Genomic DNA, 27979 nt, shown 5'->3' on the forward strand with positions numbered 1-27979 from the left:
GAGTCGGGAGTCCAGTCCGAAGCGTCTCCTCATGCTGCAGCAGCCCCTCCAAGATACCGAGTCCTGTCGGGACCCTCGTTCGGGAGAGGCCACCCATCCCGGTGAGTAAAAAACTAACTAACTAACTAACCATCACGCCGCTTCCTCGCAGGGGTAGGCAGAGAGAATAGAGCGCCACACCACTCTGTCTTTGCAAACATTCTTCGCCTCTTCCCCGCCGATTGTTGCGACTCCTAACCTGATCACTTTCAAGTATTTGGCATACCTGATCGTGCCACGTTTTTCTCGGTCTTCCTCTGCTCCTTTTCCCAATTACATTCGCCTCATAAATTTGTTTAACCGTTCTTTCCTCACTCATTCGTTCTACACGTCCAAACCATCTCAACACACCTTTCTTAGTTTGATGGATAATGCTCACCTCAGCCTTGCATTATTTCCTTGTATCACCATTGGAACATCTGCCATACATGGTTTTGCCGCACTGAGAGATTGCACTTTGACTGTCATGCATTCAGTCTATTTTTATCCTTCTTTTGCCAACTCCGTGCTTCACTACCATACATTATAAGTTATAAACGGACCCAACTGGAATACCGTAAATGATCGCGCAAATAAGGATATGAAGATCCTTAAATTCTGGTTTGACAATAATCTATTATCCCTAAATACAGATACAACATTCTTTATCCCTTTTTGTATCCATAAACTCAACAAATTTATGAGGCGAATGTTAGCGGGAAAAGAAGCAGAGAAAGACCGAGAAAAACATGGCACGATCAGGTATGCCAAATACTTGAAAGTGGTCAGGTTAGTAGTCGTAACAATCGGCGGGTATGTATGAGGAGATGCATGAACGTGGAAGAGGCGAAGAATGTTTGCAAGGACAGAGTGGTGTGGCGCTCTATTCTCTCTGCCTACCCCTGCGGGGAAGCGGCGTGATGGTTAGTTAGTTATTAGTTAGTTAAACTCAAATTACCGACAAATATAAAAATTACATTTCACAATGGTGACTGCAGGGATTCAAATTGCAAAAACTTATGTTCTGTTTTATGTCCTAAAAAAGAAATAAAATATCTAGGTGTAATAATAGATCAACACTTGAAATACCATAGTCACATTAATGAACTAGTAAAACGAATAAGAAAATGCATATATATATTTATTAGTATTTGAAATTATTCATAGGCTATATACAACACTTTTGAGTGTGTCCAAATACTTGTTACGTTCATGTATATATATATATATATATATATATATATATATATATATATATATATATATATATATATATATATATATATATATATATATATATAACTAACTAACTAACCATCACGCCGCTTCCCCGCAGGGGTAGGCAGAGAGAATCGAACGCCAAACCACTCGGTCTTTGCAAACATTCTTTGCCTCTTCTACATTCATGCATCTCCTCATACATACCCGACGATTATTACGACTCCTGACCCGGCCGCTTTCAAGTATTTGGCATACCTGATTGTGCCAAGTTTTCCTCGGTCGTCCTCTGCTTCTTTTTCCAACTACATTCGCCTCATAAATTATATATATATATATTGGGTTGATGCAAAAGTAATGACCGTTTTTTATGATCCCAGGTAAAAAAAAAATTTTTCACAAATTATGAATAGTATCTTCTTTTTTTATGATTCCATTGTATAAAGGATGCTTTCTCTCTACTTTCTATTCAGTTTTGGCCTGGCCAGAGTACAGTAATAACCCCTTGTATTTTTTCAAAATGTCGTTCGATAAAGTGCATTTACGTATTGTTTACTTTATGAATTCCGTAAAGACAATACCGCGAGTGTGGCAACCAAAAACATTTGTGAAGTGTATGGAGCAGATGTCATCAAAGTTCGACAGGTACGAAGATGGTTTGCAAAATTCCGATCTGGAGATTTTTCACTCATTGATAAACCACGTACCGGGCGGCCATTGAAGTCTGATGACGACGAATTAAAAGTCATAATTGACACCAATCCACGTCTAACCAACAGGGAGATTGTGTCAATGATGGGAGTCAACCAAACAATCGCATTAAGACATTTGAAGCGTATGGAAATATGGTTTCGCGGTACGACGTTTGGATACCTCATCAATTGTCGGCTGCCAATTTATTGGATCGTGTTTCAACGCGCGTTGCTTTGAGTGCGAGACAAAAACATGAACCTTTTTTGCATCGTTTGGTGACGGGAGATGAGAAATGGGTCGTGTACAACAACGTTACAAGAAAAAGACATTGGACTATACCTGGACAAGCCCCATTAACAACTTCGAAGGCCGAAATCCATAAAAAAAAGTTATACTTTGTGTTTGGTGGAATAATAAGGGTATTGTGTATTTTGAACTCTTGAAACACTATAAGACAAGTACAGCAGAACGATATTGTCAGCAATTATCCAAATTGAACATGGTCCTTCAAAAAGATAGACCAGAATTGGTAAACAGAAAAGGGGCAGTGTTTCATCACGACAACGCGCGACCACATGTGGCTATGATGACCTAACACAAGCTAAATGAATTAAATTGGGATGTTATCAAGCATCCACTGTATTTTGCAGATCTTGCTCTTTCTGATTTTTATTTATTCCGATCACTGCGAAAAATTTTTAATGATGAAAAAAATTATTCAATAGAGCAAGTAAAAACATCCCTTACTTCATTTTTCGCATTAAAATCCTCGGAATTTTATACTACTGGTATTAATAAGTTGATAGAAAGATGGAATGAGGTTATAAGAACTGATGGAAATTATATAATTTATTAAATAAATAATACACAAGAAAAATTTTTTTAAAAAAAATATATGTAAAAAACGGTCAAAACTTTTGCATCAACCCAATATATATATATATATATATATATATATATATATATATATATATATATATATATATATATATATATATATATATATATATATATATATATATATATATATATATATATATATATATATATATATATATATATATATATATATATATATATATATATATATATATATATATATATATATATATATATATATATATATATATATATATATATATATATATATATATATATATATATATATATATATATATATATATATATATATATATATATATATATATATATATATATATATATATATATATATATATATATATATATATATATATTTATTTATCAGATATTTATCATTTTTAAAATGATTCATTGTAACAAGATGCGCGTAGAAAAGAAAGTGTTCATGTATATTTAAATAATTTATGATTATTTACGTTCACTTCCTTCACACGTTTCATATGTATTAATAAATTAATCAAATATCAATGGAATTACCCGTGTCGCGCTTCTTTGATCTGTCATTTCGCCGTCAATTTTCCAAAATTTCAGTGTACATATCGCACACCTAGATCAAAAACGTCACTCCTTTCAACAGCGTCATATATCTAAAATGGTCAATTTTCAGTTGTGCGTGTTTTCCGAATGCCCAGAAAATGTACTATATCCCAGCAAAAGCGGCATATTTTTAACTTAATATTTACCCGCTACAGGGCAGAAAGTGTGGTTTTTGCATTTTGAAGAAAAGGTATTGTTTAATTATTTTTTAAAATATACTAAACATTTTTCAAATGGAGAAAAAACATTCAGGTTTTACCTAAATAGATCTGTTGCACAGTAAAAAGTTCAATAAGTGGCTTGATATTTATTTTTAATACATTTTATTATATTTTTAAACTTTAAAATCGATCTCCTGAAAAATCAAGTTTTTTGATTTTTGACGTTGTTGAAAGGAGTGAGTGATATGATGTAATGTTTTTTCTTCTTCTTACCGCTTTTGTATTGAAGTAATAAGAATTTCTTCTAAATAAATATTTGGTTTTAAAAAAATTGATAGGTAACGAATTAAAAAATAAATATAAAAATATTCAGCCGAAAAAGACTTGGCACGATCATATCAATCAGAACCTAAAATATCTTGGTGTCAAAAGTCTGCGTAATCGGAGGGCATGTATGACTAGGTGTGTGGATGCGAAGGAGGCGAGGAGTATATTTGAGGACAGAAGAGTGTGGCGTTCCATCCTTTCTTCCTACTCCTGCGGAGAAACGGCGTGATGTTATTAGTAGTAGTATTTTTGCAATATATATTCTAAAAAAAAATCGGGTTTGAAATGACGACCGGCTCTCAGCGCAGCCGGACGCTTAATGAATTATATTATTGCGAGTAAGGCTTTAAACACGACATCCGTTTGTTATTCCAATTGCGTCAGTAGAGTCTAATTAGTCCATAAATGCAAAAAAAACTACTACAAAAAAATGTCCCTTACTGTGTTTTAAATTTGGACAGCCGAATTGTTTCGCCTAGTTATGGCATTTTCAAACGAATGTGAAGACTAAATGAACTGATGGTCCTTATATAGCTAAAAGGACCATCAGTCCATTTATTTTCTGTACATGAAGTTTAAATAAATAATAAAATAAAAACTTTTTAGACTCAAAAAAATCATTGTTTGATTTTTACATTTAATATATAAATCTCACCTATGTTGAAACATGTGTGTGTGCGTGTGTGTGTGTGTGTGTCTGTGTGTGTTGTTATTAGACGCCATTTAGACCGTGACACGTTTAGATGGATGTTTCCCTTCCTTGGTCGTGCACTTTCTACGTCTCTCTCCTCTTACGGCGACTCGATGATACGTTTTCGTTTTCCGAATGACGTATCTCGGGATATTTATTTATTTATTTTTATTTATCTTCTCAAATCTTGAGGTGAAGTGCGCAAGCCTCCAAGACTCATATCGCTCACTCCTTTCAACAACGTCATAACTCAAAAACTTCAATTTTCAGGAGATCGTTTTTAAAGTTTTAAAATATAATACACTGTATTAAAAATAAATATCAAGCCACTTTTTGAACTTTTACTGTGCAGCAGATCATTTTAGGTAAAACCTGAAGGTTTTTTCTCCATTTGAAAAATATTAAGTAAATTCGAAAAAATTATTAAACAATACATTTTCTTCAAAATGCAAAAACAACACTTTCTGCCCTGTAGCGGGTAAATATTAAGTTGAAAATATGCCGTTTTTGCTGGGATATAGTACATTTTGTGGGCATTCCGAAAACATGCGCAACTGCAAATTGACGATTTTTATATATGACGTTGTTGAAAGGAGTGAGCGATATGGTATACTTTTACATGATTTGAAATACTATGAAAAAATATAGAAGGTTATTGGTAACTTAACGTATTTTCGGCAGGACGAGGTAGAGGTACGCAAATCCAAGAAATTTAAGTATGACTATGTATGGCTGAATGTTTATGGTTTTTGAGATATTTGGAATTTAGCGATTTTATGAAAAATACCCATTTTTGGGCGTTAGTGACAGAATAAAAAAATTGCTTTTTGAATGCCATAATTTTTATTATTATTATTGGTAGGTGACCTAATAACGAAGCCTCATAAGCAATAAAATACCAAAAAATTGTTTCAAATGATTTCATTAATATGACTAAGTTTTTAGTCCGCCTCCGTAGTGTAATGGTCAGCACCCTCAGCTACCGTTCTGGAGGTCCCGGGTTCGATTCCCAGGGGGTAAAATAAATATAAAAATATCAAAGTGATTTTTTCACTTTGATATTTATTCAATATTACCCTGGACAGGTACCTGAAGCGGAGGGCTGACCACCTTCCCTTCATGTGTTTACGATCAAGATAACACTGCGTTTATATGATGCAGTGCCCTATGCACCCTGGGGTGCGGATAAGGGTTTGAATGAATGAAAAATAGTGTTTTTCATTATAATAATATTTTATGCGTTACTAGCCAAAAAAAATCATACAGTTTTAACAAAAAACTATGGCATTAAATGTACAAACATCTCAAATAACGTCCTCGTTTTATAAGCTTTCCAAAAAGTTATAAAAATCTTTATTTTTACTAGAAAAACACATTAAAAATTAATTTAACTACATTAATAAATTTAATCCTGTCCTCATTCCAATATAGATGGTTGTCGTGAACTCATACGTACTGTGTCACGCACGAGACTGATCAATATATCTAGGAGTTCCAAAAAATTGCATTGTGTGATTGTCAATCATGGGTAGGATGCTGTATAAAGTGATCGCTTGAACCAGTCTGTGACAGGTCGTAAGCCCTGTAAATACCCAAACTTCTATACTTTTAATGAGATGTCAATATAAATAGCTCCCAAGTGGAAAGACCGAGATTTGTCTACAACGATTCGGACATCCTCAAAATGTTGTAAATAACATTTGATAGAATGAACCGAAAGTGGAGATACGTCCTTTTTCCACTGGCCGCAAGGTCACGGCTTATGAGTCACACCGTGGCATATGACGATTCGTGACCACACCGAAACGTGATGTCACCCTATGACCTAGGAATCACCACATTTCGCTCACTCCTTTCAACAACGTCATATATATAAAATCGACAATTTTCAGTTATGCATATTTTCCGAATGCCCATAAAATGTATTATATCCCAGCAAACGCGGCATATTTTTAACTTAATATTTACCCGCTACAGGGCATAAAGTGTTATTTTTGCATTTTGAAGAAAATGTATTGTTTAATTATTTTTTTAAATATACTAAATATTTTTCAAATGGAGAAAAAATCTTCAGGTTTTACCAAATAAGATCTCTTGCACAGTAATAAGTTCAATAAGTGGCTTGATACTTATTTTTAATACATTTTATTATATGTTCACCTGTACTTTAAAAACGATCTCCTGAAAAATGAAGTTTTTTGATATGTGACGTTGTTCAAAGGAGTGAGCGATTTGTGTATCTCCGCACCAATATGGTAATTTGCGGATATTCCGTTATTGACTTTTGCCGATTATTTTTGCCGAGTTCTTATTGTATGTATTTATATACGGGGGGTTTAAAATAAAAGTTCTGTAAAAAGTTAAGCAGCTTGAGTTTTTCCGGTCAAATGTAAAGTAAAATATTTCGAAGTTGGATTTTCGATGGTTAAATGTCTTGTGAAAAAAAAACCGTCGGAGTTTTACTATATTCTTTTTTTCATCAAAGATGAAGAAGAATATGGAAGTCTGGGCATTTACGGGGCTGACAACCGTCATAGGCTGGTTTAAGTGGTCACTTAACACACGTGTAACATTCACCAATTCTACCCATTATTGACAACCACACTACTCATTTGAGTAGTGTGGTTGAACTCCAAGAATTTTCTTGGAGTTCTATATATATATATGAACCCATTTTGAAACAGTGTTCTTGAATCACTAGAACTTCACTAGAGACATCTATTGGTGAGATGAAAAGAAGCTTTGTATTGAGCAGAAACTCTTTTATTAGGACACACTCAAAATGTTGTAGTTTTATTACTTAAAAGTTCAGTTAGAAGCCATGTACCTGTAGTAAGTCAAGTAGAATTTTACTTTGTTTTACCGTTTTTTGTGATACTTTACTTAGCTTTATGCCACATATTAAAAATACACACATTCCTTACTTTAATGGGACTTTTAAGTATTGATAAGTATTGTACCTCGGCATTTCGTATAGCCATTAGCCTTTAGCCATTGTATTGATAATAAAAAACAAGTCTTCGAGTTAGGTAATGCTGTATGGTCTGAAGAAAGGAATTCCTTTCCGTTACTGTCATCCGGATGACGTCACGCTTGGTAATTTGAATGGACCCGATATGACATTGTTTAATTACTTCATACTGGGTGATACTTAACTGTTTTCCAAAGCCGACACTGTCGGACACAGAGGTGATCGGCTATTTGGGCAACACTTGGGGGATATTTCCAACTGAAAAGGGGACATATCCGACACTAAAGAGAGATATTTTTGACAGAAAGGAGAGACATTTCCGACATAAGATTGGGGATATTTTCAACAAAAGGGGGATATTTCCGACAGAAAAGGGGGATATTTCCGACTGAAAAGGGGGACATTTCCGACACCAAAGAGTGATATTTTCGATAGAAAGGGGAGACATTTCCGACAAGATTGGGGATATTTTCAATAAAAGGGGGATATTTCCGACAGAAAAGGGGGACATTTCCGACACCAAAGAGAGATATATTCGACAGAAAAGGGGGACATTTCCGACAAAAGGGGAATATTTTCATCCCATGTTTAAGACCAAGCATTCGTTTTTTCAAGTCGCAACTTAATTTTCTCTAAATCCAGGTAACATTTTACTTAATTGATTTTTTTCTATTTTAAAACAACGTTTTTGCATTGAATAAATTAGTTTTTATTGGAAATAATTACAAATATAGTTTTGAAAAGAAAAGAGTTATCTAAAGAAAATGAGTTTTTTTAAAATATATATTCTTCTATAAGTATATATATTCTTTATATATTAGAAAGATTTTTTTCTGTGTATATATATATATATATATATATATAATATATATATATATATATATATATATATATATATATATATATATATATATATATATATATATATATATATATATATATATATATATATATATATATATATATATATATATATATATATATATATATATATATATATATATATATATATATATATATATATATATATATATATATATATATATATATATATAGAACTTCCAAGAATTTGAATAGTGTAGTTGTCAATCATGGGTAGAATTGGTGAATGTTACACGTGTATAAAGTGATCACTCAAACCAATCTATGACCGTCATAAGCCCTGTAAATACACAGACTTCCATATTCTTATCTTTGTTGAAATGTCAATGTAAATAACGCCCGAGTGGACAAATGCGGATTTGTGAACTAAGATTTGGACACTGTGAATGTATTCTAAAACCCAAAAAATTATCCAATATACATTCTTTAAGAAAAAAAATCGGGCCTGAAGAGACGTATGACCTCTCCGGTGGTCGGCCGCTGATTGAATTCTATGTTTGCGTTGTATCCTCATAATATTTTCATCATGTCGCACCATAATAATTGTAAAACGAACTCCCTCTCTAAACACATGTCGCTCACTCCTTTCAAGAACGTCATAAATAAAAAATCGTCAATTTTCAGTTGCGCATATTTTCGGAATGCTCAGAAAATGTACTATATTCCAGCAAAAGAGGCATATTTTTAACTTAATATTTACCCGCTACAGGGCAGAAAGTGTTGTTTTTGCATTTTGAAGAAAAGGTATTGTTTAATTATATTTTTAAATATACTAAATATTTTTCAAATGGAAAAAAAAACCTTCAGGTTTTACCTAAAAAGATCTGTTGCACAGTAAAAAGTTCTACAATAGGCTTGATATTTACTTTTAATACATTGTATTATATTTTTAAACTATAAAAACGTTCCCCTGAAAAATCAAGTTTTTTTATTTATGACGTTCTTGAAAGGAGTGAGCGATGTATCTACTTTATTAGAGAGGTAGAAACGTTATATTTTCAATATTTTGTATATTTACCAACTATTTTGTATTATTTAAATATGTATTTTGTAAAAAATAAATATACATCGTTTTGCCGCACATTCGTCTGAGAGATGATGATTTCGTTTGGTTTACTATCGTGTGAAGGATACTGGCGTGTATTGATTGAATGTACCACACCTGTGTCACCTGTACAACGCTCATAGGTGTGGCGACATGTGTGGCGTGTTGTGCTATATGGTAGATATGCGGTACATTTTTTATTTACTTTTAAGGATGTATTTTTATATTACAATTTATATAACAATTTTTTTATTTTATTACTATAGGTAGGTAGAGAGAATAGAACGCCACACCACTCTGTCTTTGCTAACATTCTTCGCCTCTTCCGCATCTCATACATACCCGCCGATTATTTCGACTTCTAACCTGACCGTTTTCAAGTATTTGACATACCTAATCGTGCGTAGTAGAGTTTTTCTCGGTCTTCCTCTGCTCCTTTTTCTAACTACATTCGCCTCGTGAATTTGTTTTACCGTTCTTTCCTCACTCGTTCGTTCCATATGGCCAAACCATCTCAACACACCTTGCTTAATTTTATCGATAACACTCATCTCACCCTTGCATTATTTCCTTATTTCACTATTCGAACATGTACCATACATGGTTTTGCCGCACTGAGACATCGCATTTTATTTATATATTTTATTTTTGTACAAAGTACAGACTACAGGGTGGATAACAATATATTAAATAAATCTATACTATCAAAAGCATTAGATAACATGTGAAGGCACGGAATGGGAGAGAATATGGCATAGTTTGCATTATGTACAAATACTGCGAATACAGATTTTTGCCAAGTACCTCTTCGACGCACGCTAAGCTTCATTTGATTTAGGAGATCAGGGCTGTCCAAAAAATTGTTAAGAATTTTATATTACTGGACCAAATCAGTAATTTCCCTTCTATCACTAAGATTTATTAATTTTGACTGTATTCAGTAAACTTTCATCCATCTTTTGGCAACTCCATGCTTTAACTCTATACCTAAGGGTTGGAACCAGGACTCCGTCGTTTACTGCCAGTTGAGCTTTCGGGAAAAAGTTTTGACTGATGGTGCTGTCATCGGTTGAAAATTTCTCACATAGGGTCATTATCAGACGGGAGGAATATCTAATTTAACATACTCAACCTATAAAGGATTGTATTAGACTCGTCAAGTGTTTATAACAGCCGATATAATCAATATTTTCATTCATCATTTTCTTTTGGAAAATTCGCCTTCGTAAATACGTTGTTTTCGTAAGTTGGTAATGAATGACGTCACAGAAACGATGAAGTTTTTTTTATACTGGTAACATTGCTTAATTATTGGCGGCTCTATTTGTTGATGTCTATGTTGATGTCTATGGTCCACCCCCCCCCCTCCCCTCATATTTGTATAACACAAATGATAGTGTAGTGGTAAACAAACAATCCACACTTTTACTATTACAGCTCTATCATTTTCTTTTGCGAAATTCGCCTTAGTAAAAAAACGTCGTTTTCGTAAGTTGGTAAGTTTTTAGCCAATAATAACACATCATGAGAATGATCCATTCAAAATCACATATCCAAAACGCGTGTATCATTACACGCGCGTGTGAACGCAGCCGAGCGCGACGCGCTCTATTGCGCGAGGGTCAACGCAGGTGTCGTGTGAGACAATAATAAACTGTGTCGTTCAGGTGGTGTGTGTTTGTACTATGTGTCATGTGTACGACGCATTGTGTTCGGGTCGCCGACCATGCGTGCATGGGGAGCGTTACAGTAGCGACGTGACGATTCCTGATGGGCCGTGACGTCACCAGGTGCGTCTGTCAGCTGTTGGAGATTACAGTGAACCCCTATAAGGTTGAGATAGGTACCGCGTTATCGGAGAGAATGTTGTAGAGGGTAAATGTTTTTAAATTGGATTTTTATTTAGCAACATTTTTATGTGTGTGTCTAAATACTTTTTCACAAATCTGGATCTAGATCTCCAATTACAGTAATTATTTTTTGACATCTCCTCAAAGATGAAGAAGAATATGGAAGTCTAGGCATTTACGGGGCTGACGACCGTCATAGGCTGGTTTAAGTGATCACTTTACACACGTGTAACATTCACCAATTCTACCCATTATTGACAACCACACTACTCAAATTCTTGGAAGTTCTACATATATGAAACAATTTTGAAACATTATTCTTGAATCACTAGAACTTCAGGTCCGAATCCTGGATTATAATCACACACATGAGAAACGCCAGAAAACATCATTTTAATTTTTTTTATTATTTAAGCTTATAAATTGACCATATAATTTATTTACAACATTTTGAGTGTGTCCAAATACTTTTTCACAAAATCTGGATTATCTCCAATTACAGGAGTAATTTCATATGAAAATAACTCCTGTAATTGGAGATAATCCAGATTTTGTGAACAAGTATTTGGACACACTCAAAATCTTGTAGTTATTTATCATATTATTTTTTGACAGCTCAACATTTATCCTTGTACGATGTTTCAAAATTGGATCAAATATATAGAACTTCCAAGAACTTGAGTAGTGTGGTCGTCAATAATGGGTAGAATTGGTGAATGTTACACGTGTTTAAAGCGATTACTTAAACCAGCCTATGACGGTTGTAAGCCCCGTAAATGCCCAGACTTCTATAGAAGGAAAGGGAAACTAATGTGCAAAGGCAACTAGCCGTAACTCAAGTTGCGGCTGTTTGCCGTAACACGGCTCAAAGCATTCTTATAACTGTCCTCTGTCATATTGTACAATCACACGTTAGGAAAGGAAATGTAGGTAGGAAAAAGAGAATGCATATTCGTGCGAGGCTTTTGTGACTTTTACGTGTTTTTTTAACTGTCTTTTTTTGGTTCGCAGGACATTCTTTCGTCGACGCCCGACACGGGATCGTACTTAGCTAGCACCCAGAGCGTCATCTCCAACCTACAAGCCAAGCTCCAAAAGGCCAGATCGCCGCTGGCCGAATCTAACGACAACGCGGAATACATGCAGAAGCTCAACCTCACCAAACTGCCAGTATCTCAGCTCAGCCGGTCCAACTCGCTCAACTACAGGCTGCACAGGAGAAACAGCGAGTCTCTCGAGAGCTCTCCGCTCAGAAACCCTGGCAGGTACTTCGTGACTGGCAACAGGGGGGCTCCAGTCGCCCCGGGGCTTCTGGGGGCTTCCAAGTCTCTAGACGCGGAGCAAGGACCCCGGATGCGCACGGACAGAGGCCCAGACCTAGTGATCGGGGTAGCAGAAGAGTCGAGGAGGTCTACTCACGCCAGGAACCGCAGCTTCGACGCCAGGACTTCTAGAGACTTCGCGGAAACTTTGCACACGGTCATTGGGGATTATAAGAACGCGAATGCCAACGCGATGACGAGGAGCTTTACCGCCGACACGCGCCAAAAAAATCGAACTATCGACCAAATAAACGCTAGAAACCAACAGATTCTTGGCTCGCTGCGCAGTAGCCAGATGCCGACCAAACATCGCAACGCGCCTCTGCAAGAATCCCCCATAAGACGCAGCAGCTCATTCAACGTGGTCAACAAAAACAACAATGAATCGGTTAAAAAGCCTTTTCTTCCAGTCGACAAGGAGTGTCTCTCGGAGGATTCTGACGACGCCTCCACGGGCGGGTTTTATTCTGATTACGATCGGGGGGCCCTCGCGCTGCGCAGGGACCGCGGCGGCGCGCCGGCCAACTCGCCGCGGTGCCCCGCGACGCCCGAGGCGCGGCGCGCGCCCGCCGGACCGGGGGGCGCGGCGCCCCGGCCGAGGGCGCAGTCGCGGGACGCGCGCCGGCCCGAGCCGCAGAAGCGGGCCGCCAAGCAGGCGGCCGCCAACCGGCTCACGAGGTCGTGCTCGACCGCCAAGGACTTCCAGCCGAAGAACTCAGAAAGGGGTGAGTGGATTTCTCTTCGCTTTTTCTGCTCTCCTGGTATCGAATTTCCATTAAGTACCCAATTTACCTACTAACCTTCTTTTTTTCTTTCTTTTTTCTCTCGTCCGCACCCATTGGTGTGTAGGGCACTGCATCAAATAGATGCAATGTTAGATTGATTTTTAATTATATTGTAAATATGTATTATAATAAATATATGAGGTCGTGCTCGACCGCCAAGGACTTTCAGCCGAAGGGCGCCGAGAAGGGTGAGTGGATTTCTTTTAATTTTTCTGCACTCCTGGTATCGAATATTTCAATAAAGCGCCTAATTTACCTATTAACCTAACCTTACCTTCTTCTTTCTCTCATCTGCACCCGATGGTGCATAGGGCACTGCATCAAATTGATCATTAATTATAAAATAAACTAGTTTGTGCTTGACTGCCATGGAGCTAGGAAAAGAGTGAGTGGTTTTCTCTTCACTTTTTCTGCACTCCTGGTATCGAATTTCAATAAAGTACCGAATTTACCTATCCATACTTATTTTCTTCTTCTTTTTCTCATTCGAACCCAATGGTGCATAGGGCACTGCATCAAATTGACGGATTCTCTGGCGTTTGTTCATTCGATCGTTCCCTCTATTAAAAGGTGTAGGAAACCCTCCTGTCTCGACATTATTTGTAGCACCTCGTCGTTGGAGATGTGGTCTCTCCAGGATATTCCTAGCATTCTTCTACAGGCCCACGTCTCCAACGCATTCCGCCTATCTTTATCTATCTCTTTCAGATGAGCACCAGATAAGCCTTCTTCTTCTTCTTCTTCTTCTTCTTTCCATGTTCGCTCCCTAGGTGGAGCATATAGCCAACACGAGACGTCTCAAAGTCACTCTGTCACGCGCCATCTCCTTGGCTTCCTCCCAGGTCAGTCCGGCGTCTCGAAGTTCCGCTGAGTATAGTCGGTGAATGGTCTTCATGAGCTTAGCCTTCCCAACCTTAACTAATATGTTTTTCTCCCTTTCCTTACCTGTAGTAGTCTTCATCCCATCACCATATTTCTCTCCTCAGGGTACATCTTGCATTGCAGGTACTAGCAGGAAGCCTGTGGTCAATCCCAAGGAGGTGGAGTTCACAAACTGGAAGAAGAGGGCCTCCTACGATCCCCTGAAGGCCGCCCAGGAAGGCCGGAAGAACTCCGCAAACGCGGCCAGCCGGGCTTCCGCCGAGAGGGCAAGGGAGCAAATGGATGAGGTCGTATCGCCCAGGTAGGCATGTCCAAACACCTTTTTATTAATTTTATTTTTGATATCTCATCAAAGATGAGGAAGAATATGGAAGTCTGGGCATTTACGGGGCTGACGTCCGTCATAGGCTGGTTTAAGTGATCTATTGTTGAGAATTGGTGAACGTTACACACGTGTAACGTTCACCAATTCTCAACAATAGATGTGTCTAGTCAAGTTCTAATGATTCAAGAACAATGTTTCGAAATTGGTTCATATATATATATATATATATATATATATATATATATATATATATATATATATATATATATATATATATATATATAGAACTTCCAAGAATTTGAATAGTGTGGTTGTCAATCATGGGTAGAATTGGTGAATGTTACACGTGTATAAAGTGATCACTCAAACCAATCTATGACCGTCATAAGCCCTGTAAATACACAGACTTCCATATTCTTCCTTATCTTTGTTGAAATGTCAATGTAAATAACGCCCGAGTGGACAAATGCGGATTTGTGAACTAAGATTTGGACACACTCAAAATATTGTGTTTATTTTTTCAGCCGCTCGTATCCCATGGAGGTAGTCAGCTCCGACGCTGAAGATTCTCAAGAGGACAGGCTAGTCTGCACCATCGGCTCACCGCATCACGCCTCCCTGAGAATGTAAGTCTCCGTTCAGTCTATCGGCTTCTTCGTCTCTGTTATGCAACATCCGAGACCTCTCCGATGATACTCAGGAAGTCCTCAGACCGGGGCAGTTGTCTTCTGAAAACGCCGCCTGTAAATCTACCGCCTTTGGGAGTTGGCTGGAGTATGCGCTTCTTGTATGAGTGCTGGTATGCTAATCCGAGTGGTACAGCCGTTACTGCTATACTCCTTCTTTTTCCTCTAGATCTTATCTGCACCCAATGGTGCATAGGGCACTGCATCACATTTATTTTATTTCTTTGGGAATTATACAGAATGAGAAGAGAGGGTGAATAAGCAGTGTTATCTTGATCGTTAACAGATGAAGGAAAGGTGATCGATCAGCCCTCCGCTTATATTAGTGTGAAAAATCACTTATGTTAATTTATCCCTTCCTGGGAATCGAACCCGGGACCTCTAGTGCAGTAACGGAGCGTGCTGACCATTACACTACGGAGGCGGTCCATGCGGAAAATGCCTGATATATTGCCAATTTAAATATTTATTTATTTATTTATTTCCTTATTACATATATTGTATACATTAGTTTAAAGAACAATTTTAAACATATTAGAAAAATAATTTTTGCGGAGACCCACCAAGCCACCTTGTGTGCCTTGTCGTTGGTGTCTTTTTATATACATTTTTATTGTTTTTATCCATTTTAACCTAAACAACAAAAAAAGAGAGAAAAAATTAAGAATATAAACTATTTTACAATTTTAAAATTTGTATTTTTTCCAGGGTCACAATGCCTGGTGAGGAAGAGACGCTGTGCAGTGTCACCTGCATACAGGACCCCGCCAACAGGTCCAGGAGGCAAGCCCAGACCAACAGCGTCACCATATCGAGCGATTATGTCCCTAAATTCAAGGTCAACACCCACTTTTCCCTTTCATTTTTCTCCGCCAGCCTCTGACGGACTTGGGGATTTTTCTCAGAACATCCTTATGATAAATCAACAATTTTTTTATTATTTTTAAATCTGGCGTTTAATTTGTAGAACTCTATTTTAATTTATGTATTAAAGGTTAAATAAAATACAGTTATTTCATAAAGTTGATGCAAATAATGAATAATATTTAAATCTTAACATGGTCCGCCTCCATAGTGTAATGGTCAGCACACTCGGCTACCGTTCTGGAGGTCCCGGGTTCGATTCCCAAGGGGGGTAAAATAAATATTAGTGATTTTTTCACTGTAATATTTATTCAATATTGCCCTGGACTGGTACCTGAAGCGGAGGGCTGATCACCTTTCCTTCATGTGTAAACGATCAAGATAACACTGCGTTTATATGACGCAGTGCCCTATGCACCATTGGGGTGCGGATAAGGGTTTTATTATTATTATTATATTAACATGGAAAAGATGAAGAACAATATGGATATTTGGGTATTTATAGGGCATATGATAGTCTTACACACATGCAACATTCACCATACTACCCATGATTGACAACCATACTACTCAATTTTTGAAACATATATTATTATTATAAATCTTTATTCCAGCTTGACTAAGTGGTGGGTGCAATGCTTAGTCAGCCATATATCGCTCACTCCTTTCAAGAACGTCATAAATAAAAAATCAACAATTTTCAGTTGTGCATGTTTTCGGAATGCCCCGAAAATGTACTATATCCCAGCAAAAGAGGCATTTTTTAAACTTAATATTTGCCCGCTACAGGGCAGAAAGTGTTGTTTTTGCATTTTGAAGAAAATATATTGTTAAATTTTTTTTCTTCAATAAACTAATTATTTTTCAAATGGAGAAAACACCTTCAGGTTTTACCTAAAAAGATCTGTTGCACAGTAAAAAGTTCAATAAGTGGCTTGATATTTATTTTTAATACATGATGAAAGTAGACTGAATGCAGTCGAAATGCGATCTCTCAGAAGAATGTGCGACAAAACGATGTATGATAGATGTGCGAATAGTGAAATAAGGAAGGAATGCAAAGCTGAGATAAGCATTATCGATAAAATTAAGAAAGGTGTGTTGAGATGGTTTGGACATGTGACGAGTGAATGAGTGACGAAAGAACGGTAAAACAAATTTATGAGGTGAATGTTAGTGGGAAAAGAAGCAGAGGAAGACCGAGAAAAACATGGCACGATCAGGTATGTCAAATACTTGAAAGTGGTCAGGTTAGGAGTCGTAACAATCGGCGGGTATGTATGAGGAGATGCATGAACGTGGAAGAGGCGAAGAATGTTTGCAAGGACAGAGTGGTGTGGCGCTCTATTCTCTCTGCCTACCCCTGCGGGGAAGCGGCGTGATGGTTAGTTAGTTAGTTAGTTAGTTTTTTTTTTTTTTGCATTATATTCTTAAACTTAAAAAACGTTCTCCTGAGAAATCATGTTTTTTGATTTATGACGTTCTTGAAAGGAGTGAGCGATATGTTTTACATCATTTTTCATATAAATCTCACTAACACTTGATGTTTGAGTTCTCTGCAGCCATTTATGGTTGGTTGGAGACATCGAGTTTTATTAAGCAGAGACCCTTTATTTACATTATTTTACACACTGGGAGATTTAGAAAAACAGATATATATAAAATTTTTGTATATAAATACTACATGGGTATTCACTCGATTGCAGCTATGTTGTCGTCACCACTGTGTATATACCCACATTCCTTACAAATGAAATCTTTAAAATCAGTAAAACTATAATTAAAATATAACTTTGTTTTAAAATCACTAAATATTTTATTATGACTTAATTAGTTTGAAAATCACTAAATATTTTATTATGAGTTAATTAGTTTTAAAATCACTAAATATTTTATTATGAGTTAATTAGTTTTAAAATCACTAAATATTTTATTATGACTTAATTAGTTTTAAAATCACTAAATATTTTATTATGACTTAATTAGTTTTAAAATCACTAAATATTTTATTATGACTTAATTATAATGTCTACCAGTTTCCAAGCTAACCGCTTCTTTATCAAGACTGATTAATACTTTATATAGACGTTATAATTAATTAATTAGTCCGCCTCCGTAGTGTAATGGTCAGCATGCTCGGCTACCGTTCTGGAGGTCCCGGGTTCGATTCCCAAAGGGGGTAAAAATAAATATAAATAATTTTTTCACTAATACTTATACAATATTACCATGGACTGGTACCTGAAGCGGAGGGCTGATCACTTTTCCTCCATGTGTAAAACGATCATGATAACACTGCGTTTATAAGACACAGTGCCCTATGCACCATTGTGGTGCGGATAAGGTTTTTATTATTTATTATTATAATTATGTTACAATAAAATATTTATAATAATAAAATAAATAATAAAACCCTTATCCGCACCCCAATGGTGCATAGGGCACTGCGTCATATAAACGCAGTGTTATCTTGATCGTTTAGACATGAAGGAAAGGTGATCAGCCCTCCGCTTAAGGTACCAGTCCAGGGTAATATTGAATAAATATGACAGGGAAAAAAAATAAAATATTTATAGTGATTTTAAAAAAAGTTATATTTTAATTATAAAATGGAAAGTCACAAAGTTAGTGCTTCAAATATAAATTATATTCGTTGAAACTTATCTGTCAAATGGTTGAAATCTCCAGGTGAATCCCTCGGAGAAGCGCGCGGAGGCGCAGGACCCCAAGGCGTGCGACGCATACTCGCGCTCGCGCTCCGCCGGGCACGAGCGGCCCGCGGAGAGCGACACGGCCACCACCACCACGGCCACGCGCAGCACCGGCTCGGCGAGCGACGAGGACTGGCAGCCGCCCGCCGCGCCCGTCGCCCTGCGCGGCCGCGGCGGCGCGGCGCCCGCGCAGCACAGGTGGGCATGGCAACCTGGCAACCTGGCATCCTTTGACTTAGTCATCGACAGCCCTTTACTTACTTACTTCAGCCTTCTTCTTGCGTCCAGTATATTTATTTTATTTTGGGCTAATGCCTTTATCAAGATTTTCGTTTGCGCAATAAATCAGTGTTCCGCAAACTTTTTATAGTAAACGTAGTACACCTACCAAATGAAGAAATTTCAGAGGTGCATATTTACCATATTATGTTAAATATCGCTCACTCCTTTCAAGAACATCATAAATCAAAAATTGACAATTTTCAGTTGTGCATGTTTTCGGAATGCCCAGAAAATGAACTATATCCCAGCAAATGAGGCATACTTTTAACTTAATATTTACCCGCTACAGGGCAGAAAATATCGGTTTTGCATTTTGAAGAAAAGGTATTGTTTAATTATTTATTTAAATATATTAAATATTTTTCAAATGGAGAAAAAACCTTCAGGTTTTACCTAAAAAGATGTGTTGCACAGTAAAAAGTTCAATGATTGGCTTGATATTTATTTTTAATATATTGTGTTATAGTTTTAAACTTTAAAAACGTTCTCCTGAAAAATCAAGTTTTTTGATTTATGACGTTCTTGAAAGGAGTGAGCGATATGTCACCATAATGAGAAGAAATGCTGTGAAAGTACAGACTTCAAGGTGGATAATGATACATGAAATAAATCTATACTTTCAAAAGTGCTGGCTATCATCTGAAGCCTTATCAAAATTATCTCAATATTTTGAGTGTGTCCTTTGTTCACAAATCTGGTTTGTCCACTTTCATATTGACATCTCAACAAAGACAAAGAAGAATATGGTAGTCTGTATATTAACACACTATGGACCGGAAAGGTATTTCTGCCCTTTTGGACGATTGATGCTTAAGGACGGGAAGGGTATTTTTACCTTCTGCGCTGGCCTCATTTCAGTCAGAAAAGAAGGAATTATTTAATGTTTTTATATGATCATTATGTACCCTTTGTTAAGGTCTAAACCATATGTACATAATTATCAAATCCCGTCGCCAGCGGTCTGCAGGCGTTAAAAACACCCGTCCGAAATGTGTCCATAAAAAAATTCATAGTTTAAATGCGTTTAGCTTTGTCATTTCAAAAATTATGAGCGCAATTCTAGAATTTCTTCTGTCCTAGAATTCTTTTGTCCGCCTCCTTAGTGTAATGGTCAGCACGCTCGGCTACTGTTCTGGAGGTCCCGGGTTCGATTCCCAGGGGGGTCAAATAAATATAACTGATTTTTTCACTGTAATATTTATTCAATATTACCCTGGACTGGTACCTGAAGCGGAGGGCTGATCACCTTTCCTTCGTGTGTAAACTATCAAGATAACACTGTGTTCATATGAAGCAGTGCCCTATGCACCATTGGAGTGCGAATAAGGGTTTTATTCGCACTCCAATGTTCGTATCGTTCTTATTCAATGTCTATATGGTGACAAGCTTGTATCACGTCAAGATTTGATGTTACAGTCATATTATTGTTTGTATGGAGCCCATACGTTGAAACCGTAATAGTGGTTGGTATCTAGACATGCTTTAGTCTAAGGTCTAAAGGGATTAAAAAAAAGTATAAATAATTATGGAGTAACAGTGGAAATATATTAACTTATCAATATTGAATATGATATCATAGTATGTTTATATATATTTATACATAAATAATAAGATAAACTTTAGTCAATATCAGAATTAAAAATATCCAAATAACTTAAAAATCTGACATGGTACATTTTTTTTGCTTTCGTTTTTGAATTCAGCTATGCAAAGTGCATAAAGATCAGGTATTTTCATGTTAGTTACAAAATAAAAGTTGTAAATTGTTGGCCAGTGCTATCGGGAAGTTTGCCTTCTGCTTACACTTCGTGGACCCTCTATTAGGTGCAAAAGCTCGTACTTGTCTCCTCTATGCCCCAGATAGGGCACCTCCGGGACCTTTAGTCTAATTCTCCTAATGTCTCTGGTCCCAGGCACAGCGGGGACTTCTCGGTGTCCTCGTCGGCCGCGTCGGCCTGCAAGGAGCCGGCCCGCAAGCCCATCCAGCCCCGCTACCTGGACATCAGCCGCTACAAGCCGGAGCCCTCGCCCAACCGCAGCTTCCTGCGCAGGGACCCCAGCAAGACCTACGTGGCCCTGCTGCCCTCTGCGGAGCACCGCCAGCAGGCCCGGCGCAACACGGCCAGCCAGGAGAAAGGTGAGGGCCCCGAGACATCTCCTCGACTAGTGCTCTTCCAGTGGAACGTCAGGCCGGAATCGGATCTTGCTAACCAACTCTTCTTCTTTTTGTAGATCCTAGGAATCTGTTTGTGCCTCCGCATGTCGCTCTTGGGATGTCGACTCCCAGCTGTCTTTCCATCTTTTCGGAAGTCTGCCTGGGGGTCTGCGTCCTTCAGGGTTACCTTGAAGGGCGATACGTGGAAGTCTGTCTTCTGACATTCTGTTTATATGTTTATTCCAGTATCGCCTTCGTTGTCATCCCCACCTCACGATATCCTCCGCCTTACACATGCTCCGGATGTCGGTATTTCTTACTCGGTCTCGCAATGTGTTTCCGGTTATGGACCAGAGAGTCTTCATCTCGAAGGTTCCAAGTCGAGATTTTGTTCTGGAAGTATCTGCTCTTGCCTCAATCCCATAAGTGGCTATTGGTCGAACACATGTTTTGTATATTTTCGTTTTACTTTCTATTCTCTGTCTGCTGACCAACTGAACTAACTAAATACTGATTCCTTTCACTGCCTACACCGGGGCACTTCTAGAAACTTTGTGTTAGTTTTACAAACTTGTATTCATTTAGATTGGCAGTGACAGGGATATTTAAAGCTTTTAAATGTAAATTCACAGTAAAATCGGCATACGATTCTGTTTCGTTTCACATTTTCAATAAATTTCGCAACTCGCAACGAAAAAAATGCTTTTGCAAGAGGAGGTCTGTCGGGAAGCCTAGACGCTTCTGTATCAGATCTGGGAATGGGGTAGGACTTTCAATATAGTGGAATGGAAGGCCTGCTGATGACAGTCAACAGTCCGGCTTCTCCTGAGGAGTGCAACGTGGTTTCCTCCCAGCAATGAGCAAATGCTGACAAGTTCCTGACTGGCCCACACTAGATTATCCCTCCTGTTCCCAACACAGATTCAAATAAAACATCTTTTTTTAAGTTAGAAGAAACAAAAATCCACTTAGTAATCTATAAGCGTTGTACATAATAAGCAGTATAAATAATAAATGCAATTCCCATCATAAAAAAAAATGCTCCGCATCATTCTCTCACCTACGAGACACCATTTTTTTTCCTAGAATTCCCAAGACACCAAAAGCTAAAATATATAGACCATTTGAAAATTATTTCTTCTTCCTTTTCTTCTGCTTGGCTTTGTGGCCTGTTTTTAAGAAGGATCAGCCTCCTGCGATGTCGATTCCCAGATGTCAATCCATCTCTCTGGTGGTCTGACCGGGAGTCGTCTGCCTTGGGGTTACCCGGACTTCTATATTCTTTCACAACATTTTGAGTGTGTCAAAATACTTTCATCTCACCAATAGATGTCTCTACTGAAGTTCTAGTGATTCAAGAACAATGTTTCGAAATTGTTAAAAAGTGTTAAAACTGTCACTTAGAATTGTATAGCTACATAAGGACCGTAGTCCATTTGATCTTCACATTCATTTGATAATGCCCTAACAAGGCGAAACAATTGTCACAATATAATTTTTTATGTGTTTTTGTTAATAAAATACAAGTTAGTAGACTCGAAAAATCTTTGTTTGATTTAAAATTAATACATAAATATGAGTTATTGTTGAAATTATATATATTTTTTTCATAGAAATGAAGATAAAAGAATTGGAAAAATGGAAGCGAAGAGCGTCGTACGACCCCCGAAAGGCGGCGGCTCAGGCCAAAGCGAAGCCCTCAAACAAAAGTCCCAGGTATGTAAGAAAGACTTGAACCGTTATCAATATGAACCCTTGTTTAAAATCCATCCAATATGTATGGTCCAAAAATCAATCGTGAAAATAATTTCATTAATTGATTCGGCAGTCACTTTGTGGTAAATCTATCCATTTTTAATTAATGTTTTACTTAGTAAATACCACTATTTCTTAAAATTTACTGTGACACGTGTCTCGATGCATTCTGCATCATACCAAACACGGTATATGGTGGTAACTACGCACTTTTATCGATTGTTGCCCGGTATGATGGATAATCCTGAAATTATCCGGAGCATTGGTCTGTGTGTTCCCGATAGTTAGCTGAGACAGCGTCGGCATAGATTGTTTCACATTCCTATACACAGGACCAACCTGCCGATGGATATGCCTGTAGGAAGAGCTACCGCTGTGTTGAACAATATCACATTGCATATTGATCTGTTCCACGAGTCTGAAGGAGTTTTTCCAAGCGAGATTCTTCTACACCTTTAGCTATAGTATTCTTGCATATTTTCGATTTTAATTTATTTTAATGTATACGCTTTTAATTTTAAGTTTGTAATGTGTATGTTAAATGTTAATAAATAAATTGAATTGAAATAGTGGTATTTACTTCGTAAAACTTAAATTAAAACTGAAAATGATACTTGAAGTTCCGAGACGGAGGAAATTTTCGACATATTACAACTCAGGACAGTCAAACTACATATACGCTAAAACAATCATTACATATGCATTTGAGAATTACTCTCACATAACACAAGAAAGCACCTCCCAGCAAAGCACACAAATCGCAATTAACATATTTCATGGTAACGTACATATTTTTGTCCGCCTCCGTAGTGTAATGGTCAGCACGCTCGGCTACCGTTCTGGAGGTCCCGGGTTCGATTCCCAGGGGGGCCAAATAAATATAAGTGATTTTTCACTCAATTATTTATTCCATATTACCCTGGACTGGTACCTGAAGCGGAAGGCTGATCACCTTTCCTTCATGTGTTAACGATCAAGATAACACTGCGATTATATGATGCAGTGCCCTATGCACCATTGGGGTGCGGATAAGGGTTTTAATAATTATAATAATAATAACGCACATAGAACTACAAGATCCAATACATGAAACAAAACCTAACACATACCTATTTTGGTCAAAAGAACTTTGATTATTATGCTATAAAATTGTACAACCTGCTTGTATTATCCATAAAGTTTATTTATCCATTTATGTTGAGATTTCAATAAATAATATATAAATAAAATGAAAAATAACTCTCATAATTGGAGATAATACGAAATTGTAAACATGTATTTGGACACACTCAAAATGTTATATCCATAAATTCATTAAAAATGACACTAAGTATAAAATACCTATTCATGAATGGTGAATGGTCCGCCTCCTTAGTATAGCGTGTTTAATAAATATTTTACATGTTTTTTCTTTTCTTTTTCTTTCAAATTAAGACTGTGACAACACTAACACGAGACGAGTCCTGGTATCTAACACACGACCGATGCGCGCTCAGTAAGTCTCCTGTCCGATAGTCGGTACCAGCACTCCGCTATTGCAATTCCGCTAACTTTGTGAACGCTCGCTTCAATACGTTACCGTTTCTAGCTGTCCTCCATCACCACTTCATCACGTCACCGCATAGGAACTCTTCACTATATGTTCGCAACATATCAAGAATGTTCTCTTTATGTTCACAACCTATTAGGAATGTTCTCTTTATGTTCACAACATATTAAGAACATTCTCTTTATGTTCACAACATATTAGAAATGTTCTCTTTATGTTGCCAACATATTAGGAATGTTCTCTTTATGTTCACAACATGTTAGGAATGTTCTCTTTATGATAACAACATCTTAGGAATGTTCTCTTCATGTCCACAACATGTAAGAAATGTTCTCTTTATGTTTACAACATGTTAGGAATGTTCTCCTTATGTTCAAAACATGTTAGGAACATTATCTTTATGATTACAATATCTTAGGAATATTCTCTTTATGTCATTGTCATGTTCTTTGCCTTGAATCTTCACTATATGTTAACAACATCTAAATAATGTTTTTTGTATTCCGTGTCATGTTGGGACTTTTCGCTTTATGTTCACAACATCTTTTCTTTGTATGTCCTTGTCATGTCACTCTTCACTTATGTTTACAACAAATTAAGAATTTTTTTCTCCGTGTTTACAACATGTTCTCTGTGTTTTCTGTCACTTCTTCTTCACTTTATGTTTTCAACACCTTAAGAATTTTCTATGTATGTACACAACATGTTGAGAATGTTCTCCGTATTCGTTGTTATGTCGGGATTCTTTGCTTTATGTTTGTAACATATTAAGAATTTTCGGCTTATGTTCACAACATGTTGATATGTTGTCTGTATTCCTTGTCATGTTGGGATTATTCACTTTATATTCAAAACGTATTGAGAATGTTCACACTGTTCATAACACGCAAAGAATGTCTTCTTTATTTCCTCACCATGTCGGGATTCTTCACATTATGTTTACTACATATTGTATGTTTACTATATATTAATATTTTTCACTTTATCCTCACAACACATCACAATAATGTTCTCCCTGTGTTCTCATCACATCAGGATTTTTTCGTCTCACAACACATTAAGGTCCTGCACATTTTGTTCACAACAGATTATAATAATGTTCTCTGAATCTCTTCACAACAGAAATTTGCACTTTATTTTCTCGCTTCATTAACATTGTTCTCAATTTTATGTCTTCACCATGTTGAGGCTCTCCACTTTAAGATCATAACAGATTGATATTTTTGTCACAACATATTCAGAAGGCTCTCTTTATGTTCACATTAGGTTAAGAATGCTCTCTTTATTTTCACAATAGGTTAGGAAAGGGAAAGCTCTCTTTATATTACAACAGACTGAGAGGGCTCTCTTTATTTTCACAATAGGTTAGGAATGCTCTCTTTATATTACAACAGACTGAGAGGGCTCTCTTAATTTTCACAATAGATTAAGAATACTTTTTTTACAATCACAACAGATTTAAAATGCTCTGTTTATGTTCACAACAGATTTAAAATTTTCTTTTTACATTCACAATACATTGAAACTTCTCTCCTTGCTTTACAGCGTATTAAGAATTTTCTTTTCACAACAGCTTAAATAAGCTCCCTTTGTGTTTACAACAGTTTCAATATGCTCTCTATGCATTCATTATAGATTAAAAATACTCTCTTTATGTTCACAACAGCTTAAATACGCTCCCTTTGTTTGTGTTTACAACAGTTTCATTATACTCTCTTTACATTCACTATAGATTAAGAATACTCTCTTTGCATTCATTATAGATTAAGAATACTCTCTTTATGTTCACAACAGTTCACAACAGCTTAAATACGCTGCCTTTGTTTGTGTTCACAACAGTTTCAATATACTCTCTTTGCATTCACTATAGATTAAGAATACTCTCTTTGCATTCATTATAGATTAAGAATACTCTCTTTATGTTCACAACAGTTCACAACAGCTTAAATACGCTGCCTTTGTTTGTGTTCACAACAGTTTCAATATACTCTCTTTGCATTCACTATAGATTAAGAATACTCTCTTTGCATTCATTATAGATTAAGAATACTCTCTTTATGTTCACAACAGTTCACAACAGCTTAAATATGCTCCCTTTGTTTGTGTTTACAACAGTTTCAATATACTCTCTTTGCATTCACTTTAGATTAAGAATACTCTCTTTCTGTTCACAACAGTTTAAATATGCCCCCTTTTCATTTAAAATAGAAAAAGAATCTTCCCTTTACATTCACAACATATAAAGAATGCCCTCTTTATATTCCCAACACATTGGATCGGCTATCAATTATCTCACCACATCAACGTCATCACTTTTTATCACATTTATTTAATTCTTGTTTGATTATTGTCAATTCTACACCAATATTTTTGCTACTAGTTAATTTCTTGCCAAAATGTGTGATAAATTGATTTTTGATTTTTAACCTCTGCTTCAAATTGTCTTTTTAAAATATTGTCTAGGAAAAATGTATTGTAATTTTACTAAAATTCTATTACATTGTATTATTATATTAGTTTTGTTTTTTATTCAGCTTATTAATATATGTTATTGCAAAAATATTTAATGCTTTTTCGTGTTTATTCCAATTTCTTTGTTGTTTTTTTTTCTTTGTTTTATTTAACCGCTTTAAAAAAGTGGTTTAATGCAAAATAGTTTGGGTTTTTTGTAAGACGAAGGCGTTGGACGCAAATGTGACTGTTTCCATATGAATTTTTGTATGAATCTGCTTAGTTGTATGGAAATACCAGATATTTTAGGAAATTGTTGGTATTTTTAGAAAATCTTCTTCTCTAGCTAGAAGCGAGTGCTGTACCTGTGGACAAATTAGTGTCGATTTTAACCTCTTGAACATTTTAACTTAAATTTAAAAAAAAATCGTTACTATGTAGATGGCGGTTGAACTAATATTTTTGTTTGTTATGCTTTTGAATTTAACACTTTTTCTGCGAAAATATTCATGTCTTTTCTTTCTTTTACAGCAGTTCCGTTCTACGCTCTCAATCATTCCACGGTCCGATGACGCAAAACAACGCTCTATCCGTCAACAACTTGGGCCGAACAGGAGAATACTATCAAGACGCTTCCAGCGACAACGAATTTTAAAAAGAGTCATTTTCCACGCGATAATCCTGACTAAACGCATCGCGCAAATCGTCGTAATTCCGGCCAAAAATGTGGTTATAAACAAAATAATTTGTCATTAATCCTGACAAAATATATCGCGCTAAATCGTCGTAATTCCGGCCAAAAATGTGGTTATAAACAAAATATAATTTGTCATTAATCCTGACAAAATATATCGCGCTAAATCGTCGTAATTCCGGC

General features: G+C 36.5%; 1 protein-coding gene across 1 annotated transcript; it reads left to right on the plus strand.

Annotated features, from left to right (window-relative positions):
* On the plus strand, window positions 1-27906 carry LOC148304121 (uncharacterized; the record flags this gene model as incomplete). Its single annotated transcript, XM_088268817.1, has 9 exons — window positions 1-101; window positions 12347-13382; window positions 14448-14625; window positions 15174-15275; window positions 16044-16173; window positions 18888-19108; window positions 21106-21329; window positions 22961-23063; window positions 27634-27906. Coding segments are annotated over 9 exons (2219 nt in total), but the record flags the coding sequence as incomplete, so codon positions are not given.
* Window positions 27907-27979: the final 73 nt, after the last annotated feature.

Source organism: Brachycentrus maculatus, unplaced genomic scaffold (genome assembly GCF_059751285.1).
Source record: "Brachycentrus maculatus isolate JH-2025_06_01 unplaced genomic scaffold, ASM5975128v1 h1tg000330l, whole genome shotgun sequence".
NCBI classification, from domain to species: Eukaryota; Metazoa; Arthropoda; class Insecta; order Trichoptera; family Brachycentridae; genus Brachycentrus; species Brachycentrus maculatus.